Source organism: Myotis myotis, unplaced genomic scaffold (assembly GCF_014108235.1).
Source record: "Myotis myotis isolate mMyoMyo1 unplaced genomic scaffold, mMyoMyo1.p scaffold_m19_p_11, whole genome shotgun sequence".
NCBI lineage: Eukaryota > Metazoa > Chordata > Mammalia > Chiroptera > Vespertilionidae > Myotis > Myotis myotis.
In genome coordinates, this window is record NW_023416315.1 from 72,757,464 (window position 1) to 72,780,036 (window position 22,573).

The 22,573-nt window shown below is 37.8% G+C and overlaps 1 protein-coding gene and 1 non-coding gene across 25 annotated transcripts in view; one reads left to right on the forward strand and one right to left on the reverse strand.

Annotated features, from left to right (window-relative positions):
- The window catches only part of ST7 (suppression of tumorigenicity 7), a 314,766-nt gene that overhangs the window by 112,464 nt on the left and 179,729 nt on the right, over positions 1–22,573 (reverse strand). For all 24 annotated transcript variants that reach the window (XR_004970975.1, XR_004970976.1, XR_004970974.1 and 21 more), the window contains 2 exons: positions 21,413–21,567; positions 19,118–19,215 (listed from right to left, as the gene is read on the reverse strand). Coding sequence is in view for 21 of the 24 variants with exons in the window: in XM_036328872.1 (XP_036184765.1) it covers positions 19,118–19,215; positions 21,413–21,567 (253 nt within the window). In the remaining 3 variants the exon portion in view is untranslated. The remainder of the gene's footprint in view (positions 1–19,117; positions 19,216–21,412; positions 21,568–22,573) is intronic.
- LOC118666736 lies at positions 8,709–8,815 on the forward strand. Its single transcript, XR_004971063.1, has one exon. It is a non-coding gene; the product is annotated as a U6 spliceosomal RNA (small nuclear RNA).

Below are 22,573 nucleotides of genomic sequence, written 5' to 3' on the forward strand. Positions count from 1 at the left end.
AATGTAGTAATCTTGGGTTCAGTCCCTGGGTTTTCATTCCCTTCTGGCCTGAAGTGTTTTTATTGAGAAGTCAGCTGACAGTCTAATGCAGTGGTGCTCAACCTTCTAGCACTTTAAATACAGTTCCTCATGTTGTGACCCAACCATAAAATTATTTTCGTTACTACTTCATAACTGTAATGTTGCTACTGTTATGAATCGTAATGTAAATATCTGATATGCAGGGTGGTCTTAGGCGACCCCTGTGAAAGGGTCTCGACCCACAGGTTGAGAACCGCTGATAATGGGAGCTCCCTTGTCGGCAACTTTCTGTCTATCTCTTGCAGCCTTTAAGATTCTTCATTTGGCCCTAACCGGTTTGGCTCAGTGGATAGAGCGTCGGCCTACGGACTGAAGGGTCCCAGGTTCGATTCCAGTCAAGGGTATGTACCTTGGTTGCCGGCACATCCCTAGTTGTGGGTGTGCAGGAGGCAGATGATCGACGTTTCTCTCTCATCGATGCTTCTAACTCTCTATCCCTCTCCCTTCCCTCTCTGTAAAAAAAATCAATAAAATATATATTTTTTTAAAAAGATTCTTCATTTGTCTTTAGTGTTTGCCATTTTAATTATTATGTGCCTAGATGTTGGTCTTTTGGGGTTCATCTTGATTGGGACTCTGTTTCCTGAACTTGAGTAACTTTTTCCTTCACCAGGTTAGGGAAATTTTCTGCCATTATTTCTTCAAACAGGTTCTCTATTCCTTGCTTGGATTCTTCTCTTTCTGGTACCCCTCTTTGTGAATGTTGTTATGTTTCATGTTGTCCCAAAGCTCCCTTAGACTCTCTTCCTGCTTTTTAATTTTTTTCCCATTTTCTGCTCTGAATGGGTGTTTTTTCCTACCTTGTCTTCTAATTTGCTGATTCAGTCCTCAGCTTTTTCTAGTCTACTGTTGAATCCTTCCAGGGTGTTTTTTATTTCAGCTATGTCATTCCTCATTTCCAATGGATTCCTATTTATTGTTTCAAGCTCTCTTTTCATGTTCGTGTGGCTCTCACTGAGACTCCTATAATTCTCATTAAGTTGCTTGAAGTTCTCACTGAATTGTTTGAGCACCCTTATCACCATTACTTTGAATTCTTTATCTGACAAATCCTTTACCTCTATTTCATGTAGTTCCTTTCCTGGCGATTCCTCCTTTTTTTTCATTTGGAGGTTGTTTCATTGTCTTCCCCTTTATGCTGTCTCTTTGTTTTTGTTTCTGTATATTAGATCAAACTGCGATGCCTCCTGGACTTTGTGGAGTGGTCTTATGCAGTAGGTGTTTTAGGGGACCCAGTGGTGCAATCTTAGGTCTCCTGAGCTGGGTTCTCTAGCAAAACCCCTTACTTGAGTTATTTGGGTTCTTCTGGTGTAGTTGGGTGTTGAATGGTATTGTCCCATTCATGGAAGGAGTCTTCTCTCAGGCTGGCTGACTACGTGGCTTACTCCTGACTACGTCATGCATGCTTTTGTGGAGGTGCTGACTGAAGGGAACAAAATACAACACAGCAAAATAAAAAACAAAAGAAACAAAGGAAAAACATACACAAGACCCCTACAGCACCAACAAAGGTAATCCTAGAGAAGAGAGAATTAGGAAAGAGAAAAGAGAGCAAGAATGATAGATAAAAGAAAGAAATATGAGAAAACAAAACAAACAAAAAAATAAAAGTACAAACAAAAAAAAACACAAAAAGGGGGGAGGAATATGTAGATGCAGAGCTGAAATAAAGAAAATAAGAATAAAGAATTAGGGAAGGAAAATGGTTTAAAATAAAAGAGGAAGAAAAGAATTAAATAAAAAGAAATTTTTGAAAAGGAAAAAAGATGAGAAAGCAGAAGAAAAAGTAAAGAGAAAGAAAAGAGAAAATAAAATTGTGTAGTGAAAAAAAATTAAACAAAATTGGTAGGAAAAAGGCACAGGAAAATTAGATATATGAACAAAACAATAGAGACTAGCATAATAACAAATCAATAAAGCAGATAGATAAAGAAGATTTAAAACGGGAAAAAGAAAGGAAAATCAAATAAATAAAGAAAAAAGAGGAAAAAAAAAGTGAAGTGGCATTCATTTCAGCAGATTTTAGTATCCCATGGGGCTCCCTTTCAGTCCTACTCTTCTGTTCTGTCTGCCAATTCTGGGATTCCTGTGAGGTACTTAAGCGCTAACCACTGTCAGGAACTGTTCTCCTTTGGCTTTCAGCAATCTGCCTGAAGCTCCAAGTGATCCACCATTTGTGTCTGTCTCCACAGGCGTTGGCTGCAAGCAGGAGGGGCCATCTGCCCTGTAAAGTAGGTTTGTTAACAGCATGGGGCCCAGGGCTGGGTCAGCAAAGTTCCCAGTCCCCCAGGCTTCACCTCTGCCCGCCTTTGCCTGCTATCCAGCTGTCAATCACTCAAAAGTCTGTTTCTGAAAGGGCTTGGGGGGGGGGGGGGGGGGGGGTCGGTTATTATTTAGCCTTTAGGAAAGTGGTGGGTGTGTTTCCCTGTCCTAGGGCTACTCCTCTGCAAGGGGCTCAAAATATTACTCTGCCCTCGGCTGAAAGAGATCCTTGTATGAAGACCAGGGGGACAGCTGGAAACCTGGAGTTTTCATTAGCTCTCCAGTGCGGGCAATGTGCCAGTCTGGTTCCCAGGATAGTGGGGTGGACAGCCCTCTGCCAATCCAGTCATTGAAGCGCGTGAGACTGTTCAAACCTGTAGGCTTGGCCTCTGCTTTTGTTTCCCATGAAAAGGCCAAAACGCAGGGTGTGACATGCAGAGATCCCGAGGTAGGACAGGCTGTATCACCTAAGGCGGGTTTTTCCTTTTCCTGCCCTCGGGCTACTGGGAGCAGCTCCCTCCTCTCAGGAAAAAATGGCCATTTTGGTTTGGGGGCCTAGGACCAAATACTCCTGGCTGCTGCTTTTCCACATCTCTCCACAATGCTTCCCACCCTAGCCTCTCCTTAGGCACCTCAAGTCCACACCTCCCTCCCTGCACCAAATCCTTGGGTGAGTAGCTGCAAATGAAAACTACTGTGCTCTGGGTTTCAAAAAAGAAAGAATGAAAACTGTGCTGGCTTTCTCTACAGCAGGCTTCAATCTACCAGCTCCAGACTCCACCGTGGCCAGCAGTCCTGCGGCCTTTCATGCTGGATGTTATGTGGGCACTGGTCTCGGCTGCGGTGCTCCCAGCTGTGGAGCCCAGCCTGGGTTCCAGGCCTCTATCTTCTGAGGGAACAGACCCGCCCGCAGCTGGGATCTCCCTCCTCATTCTCGGCCTGGCACTCCTGGAAGCTGGATCAGTTCCAACCTCACCCTTCCTACCGTTCTCCAGGTGTTTTCTGTCCTTTCTTGATATAAGTCTCCTCCTCAGCTGGACCTCAGTTAGTAAGCCCAGGTGAATGTTCTCTAATTTAGTTTTATTTCCAGTCTGGCCTTGGCAGGAGGTCTGCCTCTTCGGCTGCCATTTTTTCTCCTTCTCTATAATTTCTATTTCTTTTCACATCCAATCCATTCCATAATTCATTATTCAATTGGTTCTTGAGAAGCTAATATGTGCCTGGCACTGTTCTTCTGAGATAAAAATAGTAAACAGATTTCTTAAAAATTCTTTCCCACCTGAAAGTGACATTCTAGTGAAGGGAGAAAATAAGCAGGTAAGTAAATACAGACTGTCAGGTGGTGACTAGCTCCAAGGAGAATAAATAAAGAGGAAAGGATATTAGAGAATATAGATGTGGCAGGCAGATGCAATTTTAAACAGATGCAATTTTAGTGAAGGTGGGATAGGGAAGGCATATCGTCAAGATAACATTTAAGCAGAAACTGAAGCAGATCAGGGAGTGTGTCCCCAGAATGTCTGGAAGAAAAACACTCACGGAAGGGTTCCAGCGAGTGCAAAGATCCTGAGGTGGGAGTGAGTCTAGCAGGTTCAATGAACAGCAAGGCCAGTGAACACGTGGCAGAAACAAGGGCTGGTCTGCCTAGAGCAGTATAGGCCACTTTTAGTTTAAATTGTGAGACGAGAGACTACTGGACAGTTTTAAGCCAAAGAAGACATGATCTAACTTATGCTTTAAATGGCTCACTCTTGCTCCTTTGGGGAGAGTAGATGCTAGGGGACAAGAGTAGAAGTGTCAGACCAGTTGGAAGGTTATTACAACCCATGTTGAGATAATGATGGTTTTAGATCAAGAGACTGGCTGTGTACACAGTAAGAAGTGGTAGGATTTTAAATACACATTTAAAGGTAAAGCCAATATAATTTACAATAGTCAAATCCTATTAATTCTATGTCCAAATATGTCTCAAATCCATCCACTTATGACCACCACCCCCAATTCCACACCCGCATCAGTTCCTGCCTGCATTACTATTATAATTGCTTACCTGTTGCAGTTCTTGTTCTCCATTCTCAACAATGTACCCAATAATCTTACAAAATGTAAGTTAGATCACATCCCTCCTCTGTTTTACATCAATGGCTTCCCCTGTACTTAGAATGAAATATAGATGCCTCATTATTTCCTTCAAAGTCCTAAATGACACACTTCCCACCTGCCTTTTCAAATTCATTTCATTCTGATCTTCTCTTTACATACTAAATGTAAACTCTCCAGTTTCAGGGTTTCTGCATTAGCTCGTACTCTGTAAAATCATCCCCTGATATTCACACTTCAGGTCTCAGCAATAATGTTACCTCCTCATGGATACCCTCCTAGAGTAATTATCTAAATTGGCCCTGCTCCAGCTACCCTGTGTCATAACAGCCTTAATAGTTCCTTCACAGCACTTACCACAGTCTAAATATCGTCCAAGGCCCCTCTTCCCACTATAACCATTCCACTACAGCCACAATTGTTGTCTGTCTTGTTATCTACTATGCTTAGTGCCTAGAACTCAGTTTGGCACCTTGTAGGCATTCAAAAGATACTTGTTTTTAGAAAATAAATCCATCATTCCTTCTTCTCTTCCCTCCTCCCCTCCCCTCTCTAACCTAGCGTTCATGGCTCATCACCTTACCACTTCCTTGACTATCCCTCATGTTCCTGGCATTCCCGTCTTTCTATTTCACTCACCCAACAACACCTGACTTTGCATCAACCCAGATATCTATCATTTCAGGCCAAAGAACACAATGTTTGGTTTGGAGGAACAACTAAAATATAATTTTCTAAAAACAAGTATCAGATGCACTCAAAAGGGAAAAAACTACGGTATATATGCAACTTCAGTTTTTATAAACCTAATGGTAACCACACACAAAAACCCCCAAACCAAGACATAGCTTAAAAAAAGAGGAAACAGAGGAAAGATGTATGGAATACCACCAAACAAAAACAACTGACAGAAATATAAAGGAAAAGAACCAATGGAGGCACAGGCTACTGGAAAACAAAAGATAAAATGGCCATAGGAAGTCCTCATGCATCAATAATTACCCTAAATGTAAATGGTCTGAATTCACCAATAAAGCAGCACAGAGTAGCAGAGTGGATCAAAAACCAAAACTCAACCATATGATGCCTACAACATACACATCTAAGCTGCAAAGACAAAGGTAGATTCAAAGTAAAAGGGTGGAAAATGATTCTCCAAGCAAATAACATCCACAGAAAAGCAAGTGTAACCACACTTATATCTGACCAAATGGATTTCAAGATAACAAGAGACAAAGATGGACACTCTATAATGATAAAGGAAACACTACATCAAGAAAACATAACATATCTTAACATATATATGCACCCAATCAGGGAGCACCAAAATATATTAAACAGCTACTCACAGAACTAAAGGGAGAAACAGATCAAAACACAGTCATAGTTGGAGACCTTAATACTCCATTGACAGCTCTAGACAGATCAACCAAACAGAACATCAATAAAGACATATCGGCCTTAAATGAAACACTAGACCAAATGGACATAATTGACATTTACAGAACCTTTCATCCCAGAACATCAGATTATACATTCTTCTCCAGTGCACATGGAACATTCTCCAGGATAGACCATATGTTGGATCAAAAAACTAGCATGAACAAATTCAAGAAGATTGAATCCAAGCATATTCTTTGACCACGATGCCTTAAAATTAGAAATCAGTTGCAAAAAGGAAGTAAAGAAACCCACAAATACGTGGAGATTAAACAGCATACTACTAAAAAATGACTGGGTCTAAGAAGAAATAAAAGATGAGATAAAAAATATATAGAGACACAAATGAGAATGACAGTACAACATATTAAAACCTCTAGGATGCAGTGAAAGCAGTAATAAGAGGGAAGTTTTTATCATTACAGGCCTATCTCAAGAAACAAGAGAAATTCCAAGTAAACAACCTAACATCATATCTTAAAGTACTAGAAAAAGAAAAACAAAGGCAACCCAAAATCAGCAGAAGAAAGGAAATAATAAAAATTAGAGCAAAATTAATGAAATGTAGAACAAAAATACTATACAAAAAAATCAATAAAATAAAGAGCTGGTTCTTGAAAAGATTAATAAAATTGACAAACCCTTGGCTAGACTCACTAAGGAAAAAAGGAAAAAGATCCTATAAACAAAATAAAAAATGTGAGAGAAGTCACCATAGATATCATAGATATACAAAGTGTCATACTAGAATATTATGAAAGACTATATGTCACCAAATTCAATAACCTAGAAGAAATGGATAAGTTCCTAGAAATATAATCTTCCTAGACTAAATCATGAAGAATTGGAAGATCTAAATAGAATGATAAGCAGTGAAGAAATTGAAACAACCATAAAAAAAATTCCCCGAAAACAAAAGTCCAAGACCAGATGGCTTCACCAGTGCATTCTACCAGGTGTTCAAAGAAGATTTAAAACCCATCCTTGTCAAACTTTTCAAAAAAAATTTGAAGAAGAGGCAATACTTCCTAACACATTCTATGAGGCCAATGCAACTCTGATACCAAACCTGGTAATGATAACACAATAAAGAAACTACAGACCAAGATCTCTAATGAATACAGATGCAAAAATCCTAAACAAAATACTAGCAAATCAAATACAACAGCACATCCAAAAAAAAAAAATACATCATGATCAAGTGGGGTTCATTCCAGGGGCATAAGGATGGTTCAACATACACAAATCAACTACATAATTCACCACATTAACAAAAGAAAGGATAAAAATCATATGATCTTATCAGTAGATGCAGAAAAAGCATTTGATAAGATACAACATCCATTTATGATTAAAAGACTCAATAAAATAGGAATAGAAGGAAAGTACCTCAACATAATCAAGGCCATATATGATAAACCCTCAGCTAATATCATACTCAATGGTGAAAAACAGAAAGGCTCTTCTCTAAGATCAGGAACAAGAAAAGGATATTCACTCTCACCACTCTTAATACAGTGCTGGAAGTCCTAGCCAGAGCAATAAGACAAGAAAAAGAAATGAAAGGCATCCAATAGGGAAAGAATAAGTCAAACTGTCACTTTTTGCAGACCATGTGATTCTATATAGAGAAAACCCAAAGATTCCACCAAAAAACTTTTAGAAACATTAAACAAATACAGTCAAGTTGCAGGATACAAAATCTGTGCAAAAATCCATTGCCTCCCGGTATACTGACAACAAAACTTTAGAGAAAGAAATGAAAAAAAAATTCCTTTTGCAATTGCAACCAAAAGAATAAAATACCTAGGAATAAACTTAACAAAGAATTACAAAGCATTATTAAAAGAGACTGAAAAAGACACAACAAAATGGGAAAATACCCATGTTCATGGGTTGAAAGAACCAACATAGTTAAAATGGCCATATTACCTAAAACATTATACAGATTTAATGCAATCCCCCATCAAAATCCCAATGTCATTTTTTTTAAGAAAAAAGAATGAGAAATCATCAGATTTGTATGGAACCACAAAAGACCCCAAAGCAATCCTGAGAAAAAAGAATGAAGCTGGAGGTATCACATTACCTGACTTAAAATTATACTGCAGAGCTACAATAATCAAAATAGCATGGTATTGGCAGAGAAACAGACACACAGATCAATGGTACACAATAGAGAGCCCAGCTATAAAATCACATGTATATGGACAGATAATTTTCGACAAAGGAGCCAGAAACACACAATGAAGTAAAGATAATCTCTTCAATAAATGGTGCTGGGAAAACTGGAAAGCCACATGCAAACAAATGAAACTGGATTACAGTTTGTCCCCATGTACAAAAATTAATTCAAAATGGATCAAAGAACTAAATATAAGATCCAAGACAATAAGTTAAATAGAAGAAAATATAGGCACCAAACTTATGCATTGTGGTAGTAGAGAACATTTTGTGAAATTGACCCCAAAGGCAAGGTTAGTAAAGGCAAAAATAAATGAATGGGACTATATCAAACTAAAAAGCTTCTGCACAGCAAAAGAAACTCTCAGCAAAGCAAAGTAAACAATCCAATCAAAAAGTGGGCAGAGGCCCTAGCCAGTGTGGCTCAGTGGACAGAGCGTCAGCCTGTGGACTGAAGGGGCCCAGCTTTTCTTCCATTCAAGGACACATGCCCAGGTTGCACGCTCCATCTCCAGTTGGGGGCGTGCAGGAGGCAGCCGATTAATGATTCTCTCTCATCATTGATGTTTCTCTCTCTCTCTCCCTCTCCTTTCTTCTCTGAAATCAATAAAAATATATTTTTTTAAAGAAGTGGGCAGAGAGTGCTTGCTTTGGCAGCACATATACTAAAATTGGAACGATAGAGATAAGATTAGCATGGCCCCTGCGCAAGGATGACACACAAATTCGTGACGCGTTCCATATTTTTAAGAAGCTTCACAGACAAAAAAAAGTGAAGGGAGTTTATCACCACCAAGCCAGCAATGCAAGAAATCCTAAAGGGACTGTGTGAAGAGAAGAAATAAAAAGCTAAGAAAGAAAACAGGCACAAAAAATAGAAATGGCTACAAACAAGTACCTTTCAATAGTAACTTTAAACGAAAATGGACTAAATGCTCCAATCAAAAGACACTGAGTGGCTGAATGGATAAAACAACATGACCCATATATTTGCTGTCTACAAGAGGCCCACCTCAGAATAAGGGACTCACACAGACTGAAAGTGAAGGGATGGAAAAATATCTTTCAGGCAAATGGAAATGAAAAAAAAAGCTGGGGTAGCAATACTTATATCAGACAAAATAGACATCAAAGTGAAGTCCGTAACAAGAGATAAGGAAGGCCACTTCATAATACTAAAGGGATCGATACAACAAGAAGATATAACCCTGATAAACATATATGCACTCAATGCAGGAGCACCCAAATACATAAAAAAAAAAAACTCCTGGAAGATATCAAGGGAGAGATCGACAACAATACAATCATAGTAGGGGACTTTAATACAGCACTGACATCAATGGATAAATCCTCTAGACAAAAAATCAGCAAAGAAATAGCAATCCTAAATGACTCACTAGATCAGATGGACTTAATTGAGATCTACAGAACATTTCACCCCAAAGCCACGGAATATACGTTCTTCTCAAGTGCACATGGGACATTTTAAAAAATAGACCACATATTGGGTCACGAGCAAAGTCTCCCCAAATTCAAGAAGATTGAAATCATACCAAGCATCTTCTCAGATCACAATGGCATAATATTAGAAATAAACTACAATAAAAACAACCCAAAATACTCAAACACTTGGAAGCTGAATAGCATGTTATTAAATATTGATTGGGTTACCAATGAGATCAAAGAAGAAATTAAAAACATCCTGGAAACTAATGACAATGAAAACACAACAATCCAAAACCTATGAAAGCAGTCCTGAGAGGGAAGTTTATAGCGCTATGGGCCTATCTCAAAAAACAAGAAAAAATGGTAGTAAATCATCTAATTCTACAACTCAAAGAATTAGAAAGAGACCAACAAGAAAAGCCCAGAGTGAGCAGAAGGAAGGAGATAATAAAGATCAGAGCAGAAATAAATGACATAGAAACCCAAAAAACAATACATAAAATCAACAAAACCAAGAGCTGGTTCTTTGAAAGGATAAATGAGACTGATGAACCTCTAGCTAGGCTCACCAAGAAGCAAAGAGAGAAGACCCAAATAAACAAAATCAGAAATGATAGAGGCGAAATAACAGACCCCATAGAAATACAAATGATTGTTAAAAAATACTATGGACAACTCTACTCCAACCAACTAGACAACCTGGAGGAAATGGACATATTCCTAGAAAAATACAACATTCCAAAACTCAATCAGGAAGAATCTAAAAAGCTCAATAGGCCAATAACTATGGAAGAAATTGAAGCAGTCATCAAAAAGCTTCCAGCAAACAAAAGCCCGGGGCCAGACTGCTTCACAGGGGAGTTTTACCAAACATTCAAGGAAGAACTAAAACCTATCCTCCTCAGACTACTACAAAAAATTCAAGAGGAAGGAACACTTCCAAGCTCATTCTATGAAGCCAGAATCACCTTAATACCAAAACAAGGGAAAGACAACACAATGAAAGAGAATTACAGGCCAATATCCCTCATGAACATAGATGCCAAAATCCTCAACAAAATCTTAGCAAATCGGATCCAGCAGTACATCAGAAACAGCATACACCATGACCAAGTAGGATTTATCCCAGGGATGCAAGGATGGTACAATATCCACAAATCAATAAATGTGATACATCACATAAACAAATTGAAAGAAAAAAACCACATGGTCATATCAATTGATGCAGAAAAAGCATTTGACAAAATCCAACACCAATTTCTGATAAAAACTCTCAGCAAAGGTGGGAATAGAAGGATCATACCTCAACATAATAAAAGCCATATATGACAAGCCCATAGCCAACATCCTATTCAATGGACAAAAACTAAAATAATTTCCCCTAAGAACAGGAAGAAGACGGGGATGCCCACTCTCACCACTCCTGTTCAACACAGTACTGGAAGTATTAGCCATTGCAATTAAACAAGAAGAAGAAATAAAAGGCATCCAAATTGGAAAAGAAGAAGTAAAACTGTCCTTATTCGCAGATGACATGATATTATACATAAAAAACCCTAAAGACTCCATCAAAAAACTATTAGACTTAATAAATGAATTTGGCAATGTAGCAGGATACAAAATTTATGCCAAGAAATCTATGGCATTCCTATACACCAATAGTGAACTTACAGAAAGAGAGACTAAAAAAACAATCCCATTTACCATCGCACCAAAAAAATTAAGATACCTAGGAATAAAAGACCTCTACTCAGAAAACTACAGGATGTTGAAAAAAGAGATAGAGGAAGACATAAACAGATGGAAGAACATACCATGTTCTTGGATTGGTAGAACATCATTAAAATGTCCATACTACGCAAAGCAATCTATAAATTCAACGCACTTCCCATTAAAATACCAAGGCATATTTCACAGATCTAGAATGAACTCTCAAAAAATTCATCTGGAATAAAAAAAGACCCCGAATAGCTGCAGCAATCCTGAGAGAGAAGAACAAAGTAGGTGGGATCTCAATACCAGATATCAAGCTGTATTACAAAGCCACTGTTCTCAAAACTGCCTGGTACTGGCACAAGAACAGACATATAGATCAATGAAATAGAATAGAGAGCCCAGAAATTGACCGGAACCAATATGCTCAATTAATATTTGACAAAGGAGGCAAGAACATACAATGGAGTCAAGACAGTCTCTTCAATAAATGGTGTTGGGAAAATTGGACAGATACATGCAAGAAAATGAAACTAGACCACCAATTTACACCATACACAAAATAAACTCAAAATGGATAAAGGACTTAAATGTAAGACGGGACACAATACAAATACTAGAGGAATCCAAAGGCAACAAAATCTCAGACATATGCCGAAGCAATTTCTTCACTGATACAGCTCCTAGGGCATTGGAAACTAAAGAGAAAATAAACAAATGGGACTACATCAAAATAAAGAGCTTCTGCACAGCAAAAGAAACCATCAACAAAACAACAAGAAAGCCCACTGCATGGGAGAACATATTTGCCAATGTTATCACCGATAAGGGTTTAATCTCCACCATTTATAGGGAACTCATACAACTTAACAAAAGGAAGATAAACAATCCAATCAAAAAATGGGCAAAGGACCTAAATAGACACTTTTCAAAAGTGGACATTCAGAAAGCCAAGAGACATATGAAAACATGCTCAAAGTCACTAATCATCCGAGAAACACAAATCAAAACAATGAGGTACCATCTCACACCTGTCAGAATGGCTATCATCAACAAATCCACAAATGACAAGTGCTGGAGAGGATGTGGAGAAAAAGGAACACTCGTGCACTGCTGGTGGGAATGCAGACTGGTGCAGCCACTATGGAAGACAGTATGGAGTTTCCTCAAAAAGTTAAAAATGGAACTCCCATTTGACCCAGTGATCCTACTTCTAGGAATATATCCCAAGAAACCAGAAAGACCAATCAGAAAGGATATATGCACCCCTATGTTCATAGTAGCACAATTCACCATAGCTAAGATCTGGAAACAGCCTAAGTGCCCATCAGCAGATGAATGGATTAGAAAACTGTGGTACATCTACATGATGGAATACTATGCTGCTGTACAAAAGAAGGAATTCTTACCATTTGCGACCACATGGATGGAACTGAAGAGCATTATGCTAAGTGAAATAAGCCAGTCAATGAAAGAAAAATACCACATGATCTCACTCATTTATGGATAATTAAGACCATTATAAACTGATGAGCAAAAATAGATACAGAGGCAGAGAAACATCGAACAGACTGTCAAACTACAGCAGGAAGGCTGGGGAGGGTTGGGGGTGTGATGAGGGGAGGGTAAGAGATCAACTGAAGGACTTCTTTGCATGCATATAAGCATAACCAATGGACACAAGACACTGGGAGGCTAGGGGAGGGTCAAGGGGAGAAAAAAAATGAGACATATATAATACTCTTTGTAATACTTTAAGCAATAAAACAATTAAAAAATAAAAAAATTAAATTAAATTAAAAAAATAAAAAGTGGGCAGAGGACCTGAAAATATACCTCTCCCAAGAAGACATACAGGTATATGACAAGATGTTCAACCTCACTGACAATTAGGGAAATGCAAATCAAAACTATAATGAGATACCACCTCATACCTGTTAAGAGTGGCCATTATCAACAAGATAAGCAATAAAGAAGTGTTGGAGAGGTTGTAAAAAAAAGAGAACCCTCACTTACTGCTGATGGGAATGTAGACTACTACAACCACTATGGAAAGCAGCCTGGTGATTCCTCAAAATTAAGAATCGAGCTACCATATACCTCTCCTGGGTATATACCTGAAGAACTCGAAATCATGTATTCGCAAAAATTATGCACCTCTTCGTTCATGGCAGCATTATTCACAGTGGCCAAGACATGAAAACAACTTAAGTGTCCTGCAATAGAGGACTAGATAAAGAAGATATGGTCCATATACACAATGGAATAGTACTCAGCCATAAGAAAGGATAAAATAGCACTATTTGCAACAACATGTATGGCTCTTGAGAACATTATGCTATGTGAAATAAGTCAGTCAGAAAAATCTAAAAACCATATGATTTCACTCATATGTGGGATATAAAACTAACATCCATGAACACAAACAGCAGTGTGCTGTTGCCAGAGGGAAGTGGGTAGGAGGAAGCGGGGATCCTAAAATAAGGTGACAGGAGATTTGACTTTGGGTGGTGGGCAAATGGTACAATATACACATCTTGTAACATAAAACCCATACCTCAAACCTATATGTTCATGTAGACCAATGTCACCCCAATCAAGTTAATAAATAAATATTTTTTATAAATAAATAGGTTATATAAAGTTTGGTTATAAAATCTGGAAATTTATATACCAGGCAAATATCAATCCAAATAAGCTAGAGTAGCCCATCTTATTCATAAAGATTAAAAAGAAAATCTAGGCAGAAAAATATAAGGGTCAAAGGTTTCTATATATCATCAGAATAATCATCAGCATAAGTGCTTCTGACAATATACCCTCAAAATACATGCAGCAATAATTAATGAAACATGGAAAAAATCAGATAAATAAACCATTGAAAGTAAATGTTCTATCATATCCCTCTCAAATACTGAAAAAGCAAGCAGACAAAATAAGCTAAGATGCAGAAGATTTGAACAACATGGTTAATAAAGCTCAAACTAGCAAATAATACAAACTTTGATAACCAACAGGGACCGCATTACTTTCGAGCACAGATACAACTTTTATGAAAACTAACTATGTACTAGGCCTCAAAAATTCTCTCCATATAAAGATCTGATCTTTGTTCTCTAAGCATGATGTAAAAAATTATTGACAAGGGGAAAAATATAATATATAGGACAAGATGAAAATATAAGGCAATAAAGAAATACTTAGAATCAAATGGAGCTAACTGTTCAACTTAAGAAATTGGTAATTAAAAAAAAGCAAACAGAATAGAGGAGAAGGAGAAGAAACAAAACAGTACTATATGGGCAGAAAATGCTGGGGAAAAGTTGAGAATATAAATTAAACCAAATCCTAGCTCTTTTGAAAAGATTAATAAAATAGACATTCCTCTAGCAAGATTAATCAGAGAAAAATAAACAAAAAGGTAAATAAACAGAATATAAAATGAAAAGGGAGGAAAAAAATAACAGTATTTTTTAAATCATGGAATAACGTTATGAAAAGCTATATGCAACAAGTATAGTCTCAAAACAGCCTAATACAGAGCAACATGGGAATAGTCATGTATCACTGATGAAAATTTACACAATCATAAGAGCCATTCTGGAGAGTGTACTCTCCAGACATACTGAAATCAAACATGCACATGCTCTAATACCCAGCAATCTTACTCCCAGACATACACCATAGTGAAAGCCTCTCACATGTCTATAAAGATGTTCACTGTAGCACTGCTAGGATAATGGAAAATTGAAGGTAATTGGGTCCTTTTAATTTACATTATTTTAAAAATAAATGTTCCCATTTATAATGAAGGTAGAAAATCAGTATAATTAGACCAGTAACAAAGAAGTGTAATACTCAACAAGAAGCTGGGAATCAAAGGTCACAGGTACAAAGCTCTAACTGGGAATTTGTATGCCATACTTTTGATTCACCAATTCAAATATTTTTTGACTGTGTCTTTGTACAAGGTACTGTGCAGAAAAACAAATATCATACCAGCACTCAAGAAGCTCTAAATCTAGTGAACTTCAATTATACTTTTGTATGCTTTAAAAATTCAGCTCAAAAAACCTGTCTCTCTCTGTTCATTTAGCCCTAATCTTTCCTTAATGAAGGGATCACATGAGTAAGTGATTTGAGATAAACATTGAATATAGGAATAACTGTGAAAAAAGAGGTCAGGAGAAATGGTACTATATTATCTCAAAACTGACATGTTTTCTTTAGTGAGGGAGCCCCACAGAAGATGCTCGAATATTAAGCATCCCCATGAAAGCTTAGTTCTCGTATGGAAACTTGGGTAAGATACAAATCAACTCTGCTCAAAATCCTTACATGATTAGGTATGTATTTGTAGGAACAAAGAAAAGGGGGTAGAAAAATATATATTGAACGACGAGTGTTGGTTACTTCAATGAGAAAGCATGGTAGGAATGGAGGGGATATATATCATTACTTCCTTCTTTTTGACTTGTTACAATGAATATAAATTATTTCTGTAATTTAGTAGGACACCCATGGTGTGTGTAAATTAAATGAAATGGTCTATGTAAACTTCTTAATAAATGTCTGGCACTTGGTAATACTCATGTAACTTACTGATAGACAAAAGCTGAACTAGAGAAAATGCTGAGGATGCAGGAAGGATCCAAGCCCAGGGATGAGGTCATTGCAGTTTTCTCTGGCTATTTTTACAAAGAGCCATAACTGAGAACACAAGACGGATGATTAGATTATTACATTTTCAATTAAAAATAGCCTGGCCTGTGTGGTTCAGTGGTTGAGAGTTGACCTATAAACCAGGAGGTCACAGTTCAATTCCCAGTCAGGGCACATGTCTGAGTTACGGGCTTAATCCCCAGTGTGGGGCATGCAGGAGGCAGCCGATCAAAATGAATCTCTCTCATCATTGATGTTTCTATCTCTCTCTTCCTTCATCTTTGAAATCAATAAAAATATATTTTAAAAAAATAATAATAGATGTTGCCCTGGCCCAGTGGCTCAGTTGGTTGGAGAGTCATCCTGAAGAAAAACAAATATCATACCAGTAAAAAAAAAATTTGAATTGGTGAATCAGAGCTATGGCATATAGATTTATCATCTTTACCAGTGAGGCTGAGCATGGGTTTGACACCGTCAAAGGCATATAGAACATGCCTTTAGTTGATGCATGTAAGGAAGTTTTAGAAAAAGGGAAAGTTTATACAAAGAATCTATATTTTTATATAGGATCTGATGTTGTGGGTTGAATTGTGTCCTCTGAAAAGACATATTAACATCCTAACCCTTGGTGCCTGTGAATGTGACCTTATTTGGAAATAGGGTCTTTGTGGCCGTAATCAAGTTAAGAAGAGATCATAAGTCCAATTCTAAATCCAATAAGTGTGGTGTCCTTATGGAAAGATGAAAATCTGGACACCGAGATACAGGTACACGGGCAAGGGGGAACTGCCATGTGAAGTAATGCACCTGTAAGTCAAGGAGTGCCAAGGACTGCTGGCAAGAGAAGATGCTTTCCTAGACCCTTCAGAGGAAGGCTGTGTGGCCCAGCTCACCCTGCGCTCTGGACTACTGGTCCCCAGAACGGTGAGAGAACAAATTTCTGTTATTTAAGTCACCCAGTTTGTGATACCACAGCCCTAGGAAATGAATACACCTGGTCATAAACGAATCACAGGTTGGCTTTAAGCTAAATTTAGGTGGGTGGATTTTTGGACTCCCTGCCCAGCATTTATTCCACTGCATGAAGACTTTCCCTTAAGATCTATATTTGAATTAGGTCAGTAAATGGAATTGTAAGTATAAAATAATATTAAATAAAAATCAAACCATAGTAAAGATGTATTGGTTTTAATCATGTGAATTTTATATGCATATACTAAAAATGATGAAAACCCAAATGAGACTGATGGAAAACAACTGGAATTAAAATCTTCCACGTTTGTTTTTCCTATGAAATTGCTTGAACATATAATACAGAAAATCAACAAAATCTGCTCTTCCATGTGTGCCTGTACTAGGCTAATTAAGGGTTAAGAAAAAACAATAAATATAAAACACCTGTTCAAGGCTGAATGCAGCTGTGCCAGGTTAAGATAAAGACCCCGTCCTTCATAAAATTCTCAGCTCTTTCAGAGCTGGTGGAACTGGTTGAGTTTCTCTGCTGTATCAAGGGATGAAACTTCTGCAAGTTAAAAAGCTTGAGGGCAAGTTCATGTCTCTGCAGAAATCTTTTCTTAAAATTAGCACTTATACCTTATAACAAACATTATTTAAATTTTTCTGTCAACCACAAGAATTAAATCCTGAGAGATCCCTTTACAGTACATCTATCACCGTCAGTCCAATAAAACCACTTCAGAATCTCTCTCCTCTTGTTCCTATCCTCAGGTCTGGGGACGAGACTGCTACTGAAGGAGGAGCCGGATCCACGCACACACCTCACTTAGATGCTGTGACCTGCAGAAATCACCAGGCATGGGCGTGGAGTGCAGGCCTCGCCCCTACAGAGACTGGGGACTCGCAGGAACCACTTCCTTTCCAGAGACAACTTGAGAAAAGACTCACTAGGTCTACACAGTCTATACTCAAACCCAAAGCTGAGATTGGAGAAGATACCGCTTCTTCCTGGTCCCTCAGTTCTTTCATTTTTATAATGAACAGTTACCTAGTCTCCTAACCCAGAAGACAGCAAGCAGAAGGAAATGTTGATCAAGGTTTTCTGAAACTGTATTTAAAAAGGAAATGGTTTATAAATACAATTCACACTAGTGTTAGTTTCTTTATTTAAAGTGTTTATTTTTTTAAAATGTAGAAGAGTTTATCAACTGGTTTCTCTTAAAAGCACTGCTTTGATTTTAAATTACATAATAACAGCCTCCCTTGTTCTCTTTCATTTTGAAACTCTACTAATAAAGTATCCTGACTCAAGAATCTAGGAAAATACTTGAAATGACTACAATACAATCAGGTCATAATATTATTAAATTTAAGGGTAACAAATTGATCCATAGTTTATTCAAACCTTCCTAACTACTACACATAAAAAAAAGTCAGTTCGCTAAAATGGCTGATCTCATTCTTGGCTTCCAGCTGTCGTCTCAAGAGTTTAATAAGGACATCTATTGAGATTTCTTTAATATGCCAGTCACTCTATTAAATATTTTGGATGTATTATCTCATTTAATCTTTGCAACAATTCCAAGTAGTAGTTATTATTATTATTATTTTATTATGTTACTAGAGGCCCAGTGCATGGATTTGTGCATATTGAAAGAAAATTAATTAGAAGGTAGCCGGCAGGGCAGGACTGAGCGAGACGGGGCTGGGCACACCCTGGAGCCAACCTCCAGTGGTCCCTCCCCACTGGCCGCACCTGGGGTGGTGCCGGGGGTCGAAGGGTGTCTGTGGAGTGAGCAGGGTTCCTCCAGCAGATGGCGTCCCTTGTCCTGGCCTATGGGGATTGGGCCAAAACCAGCAGTCCGACATCCCTCACGGGGTCCCAGAGTGCAAGAGGGTACTCTGCGAAGTTGCTGTCTCTCAGCAGCTCCTGTGTTGAGCGTCTGTCCCCTGGTGGTCAGTGCATGTCATACCTACCAGCCGGTTGGCCGGTCGCTTAGCCTTTCATACATATAGATTATTGGATTGTTATTGTTATTCTCTTTTTTACAGATGAGGAAACAGGGCATAGAGAAGTTGAGTAACTTGCCCAAGATCATTCATTTAGTACGTGGAAAGCCAGAGCTGGACCCCAGACAGTCTGGCTCTAATGCCCATGGAACCACCATACCATGACTGGTATTCTCTGCTATAGCCACTCAGTGGGCTCCTCCTTCTCTCTCTGAGTAGGGTTCATTTTTATGTTCCCAAACCATAAATTCAAACTCACATCTCTCATCATTTTCACTGCTTCCCTGGTCCTCCCAAGTCTTCTGGCACACATTGCTAGCCTTCTTTTGATGTAGACCAAGACATTGGTGTCTCGTCCTGAAAAGGAAGATATAGAACACCAAAATTAAAAAAAAAAAAAGAAAAGAAACAAGAACTTTCAGCTGATCAGCAGGAAGAAATACAGAGGCCCATTTGCCAGGCCTTTGAGGTAAAATCTCAGATAGAAAAGACTGCTTCTTAGTTTTTCCTTACTTCCAGGAAAACTGACAGCTCTGCTAACAGAGTAAAGTGAAAGTCCTTAGAACTTCCAAAGGTCAAATCACGTGACTGACTCTCTAATCCATGCTTTTGAGTTAGGATGTTCAGTATTTGATAAATAAAATCATCTGCCACCAAGTGCTGGGAAAACGAACATACCCACAATGCATGCGGTTTACAAGCAAGAATTCCACATTCTGCAAGTGTGCATACTTTTGGTAAAGAAGCAAGAGGTGAATCTCGGGTTGCATCCTAATGAATATTTTTTTTCCTTCTTGACATTAAGTCTGGAGAAGCCTCATTTTGAACTTCTGTTTTATATTATTCTTTCCCAAACATTAGTGACATCATAATCATCTCCAGGTCCCCAAAGCAGTCGATTTTAGATGGCAATGTAATACATTCCAGATATGACAACAGAGTATGCAACAAAATGAAAAACTTATCCTAGTGTTAGAGAAAGCACTGACAAGCTAAACAGTTATAATAATAGTCACCAAAATGGCTCTTAAAAAGTACATTAACAACTTCTTATCTTAATCTTTTATTTAATTATATGTCCTTTTGGGTATGTTTCCAGACCAGTGAGAACATACATGTGCTTAATCCTCAATAAAATTACCATGTTTGTGAAAAATATGACACACCTGTTATAGATTAAGTACATGTACAATATGCAGCTATTAAAAGATGTTAAGGCTAAAGTCCTAACTTCTCAAGTTTTAAACAATGAGAACAAGATGTGTGCTGAAAATCTGCCAAGTACCTACAAATTATTTTAAAGATGTGATTATATATTTTGGATATATTAAGGCAATAGGTTGAAAGGATTTAATATACAGAAGAAAAGAAATAAAGAAAATTTCTTAAATTATAGGCTATGTAATTTTATGTATTAATCCTCATTTAGTTCACAAAATGACACTAATATGTCTTCAAAATTTATTCTTATACATATCTTTTAAAAGCAAGATACATTTGGTGATTAGATACTTAATTTACATATACTTACTGCAAAATATAAATAAAAAACTATATATTAATGTGAAACTACTCATGTATACACAGGCCATAATGAGTAATTACTCAGTCACAGGGAGTAATGCACTCAGTTTCTGCACCAAATCCAAGTGTAACACTAATATTTAATTTTATAATCGCAAATATGAAGGAGATACACTCTTATGTTCCAAGTGGCACGAGGGAGAAATGAGGTGAGAGAAATTCCACCTTAAGGAAATAACCCAAAGTCAGGATGGACGATGAAAACACTCTCTCTCACGAGGATTACTAAATTTCAGTTTAAACAATCAAGAAACTGACAAGTTGGGGGGGAGGGGGCGGGTAGGGAGGGCTTCAGAAACGATTTTGTAGTCCTGTTTTTATACCATTCCATAAACATTACTGACTCTCAGTTCAGTGTACTGCAGTTAAAGGTCTCGTTTTAAAGTTATCTTAAATAAAAGAAGTCATCATTTTTAAAGTGAAAATAAGATAAATTAGGAACTCTTCCTCTTCCTCTTTCTCTCTGGAAGTCAACACCAATGCTCCCTAAATAAGAGCTAAATACTGAGATAATCACCAATAACTGTTATTTTCTTAATGGTCCTATTTCAGCCCATGCTATAAAAGACCCATAAAATAAAACCTTTGATAACATTAACACTAATTTAAGTGCTATTTCCCAATTAGGACTTAAAGTTATGGGGCAAAGAAGCACTTGGTAAACAGAAATATGAAAAAAAAATTCTAGGGAGAAAAAAAAGGTTACTACTAAACGTTATTACCATTTACTTTTAGAATTAGGAATCTATGGACAGAAAAGAGAATCTGAACATTAATCCAAACAGTAATGAAGCTATAAGTTAATTATGTACTGCACTTTTATGGGAAGGAAAAAACAAGAATAAAAAAGGCAAAAACCAATATTTATCCCCATCTAGGAGAATCATATTTTGAACTGGCCTGAAAATTTGCTCTGATTAATCATGTGACAATTCTGATCCCCAACACCTCAACCTGGAGGAAACCTTACTGTGTTGGGCTTCATACTGGGATCCATGATGCTGTAGCTGCTGAGAACGCCGGTAGCAGCCATCTCCAGCCTTTAGGGCCTGCTTAAATAGCTTTTCTGCTTCAGCAATGGTCGTTGCTTCCTCTTCAGCCAAGAGAATATAAGCAGTTGCACACCTGCCCATTCAGATAATAGCCACCGTTAATTACAAATTCAAGGACATTGTAATAACTGTAGGAGTGCATGCAGAAGGGCAAGGAGTTAACGCCAAAACATGCAGAGCGGCCAACTGGTTCATGCACCCATTTGTAGTTGCTGACACAAAGTAATGGTACAAAAGAAATGTATTTTAGCTTAAGAGATAGGATGCACAGTGTTAGGAGCATGGGGCTCACATGTGGACTCTGCCCCTTATTAGTGTGTCACTTTGGGAAAGTTATTACTCTGCCTCGCTGATGGAGAGAGAACAACATGGGATCTATTTGTTCACAATGTTGTTGTGAAGGTGAAGTAAGGGGATGCATGTAAAGTGCTCTCAGTACAGTAGCCAGCATGTGGTACATGCTCAATAATGTCAACTAACAATAGTGATAATAACAGCTGTTATTAAATATCTCCTTCCAACACTCAAAGTTAGAGGTACGATATATAAGTTTACTTCTGTTTACTAAATATAGAGTCTCTATTCTCAAACACAGATTCAGAAATCAAGTAAGTTACTCGCTGAAAAAAGCAGCACTCAACATCTCATTACTGTTAGCACTGATTTTCTATGTCAGAGAACACTAGAACCTCCAGGCATTGCTATTTCTGAAAAGCTCAAAATCTGATTCAGCCTCAGTAGCAAACAAGAGTTAAATCTCATGCCTTTAACAATAATAGCTACCACCTGTTGCTTAGTATACCTTAAGCCAGTGGTTCTCAACCTTGGCTGCACATTAGAATCAACTGGGAATCTTTTTAAAATCCTGATTTCTGGGCCTCATCCTCCAGAAATTCTGTTTCTTTGTTATGGGGTGGGGCCACAACATTAGTAATAAAGAAACAGAATCTAATGTTGTTCCTCTAAGGTAGGAAGCCAGAAAGGATAAGCAGGTAACTAATGAACAAGGGGAACTCTTGGAAATTTAAACCTTCTAAACCACATAAGAACAATCCAACTGCCAAAGAAAAAGAGTGTAA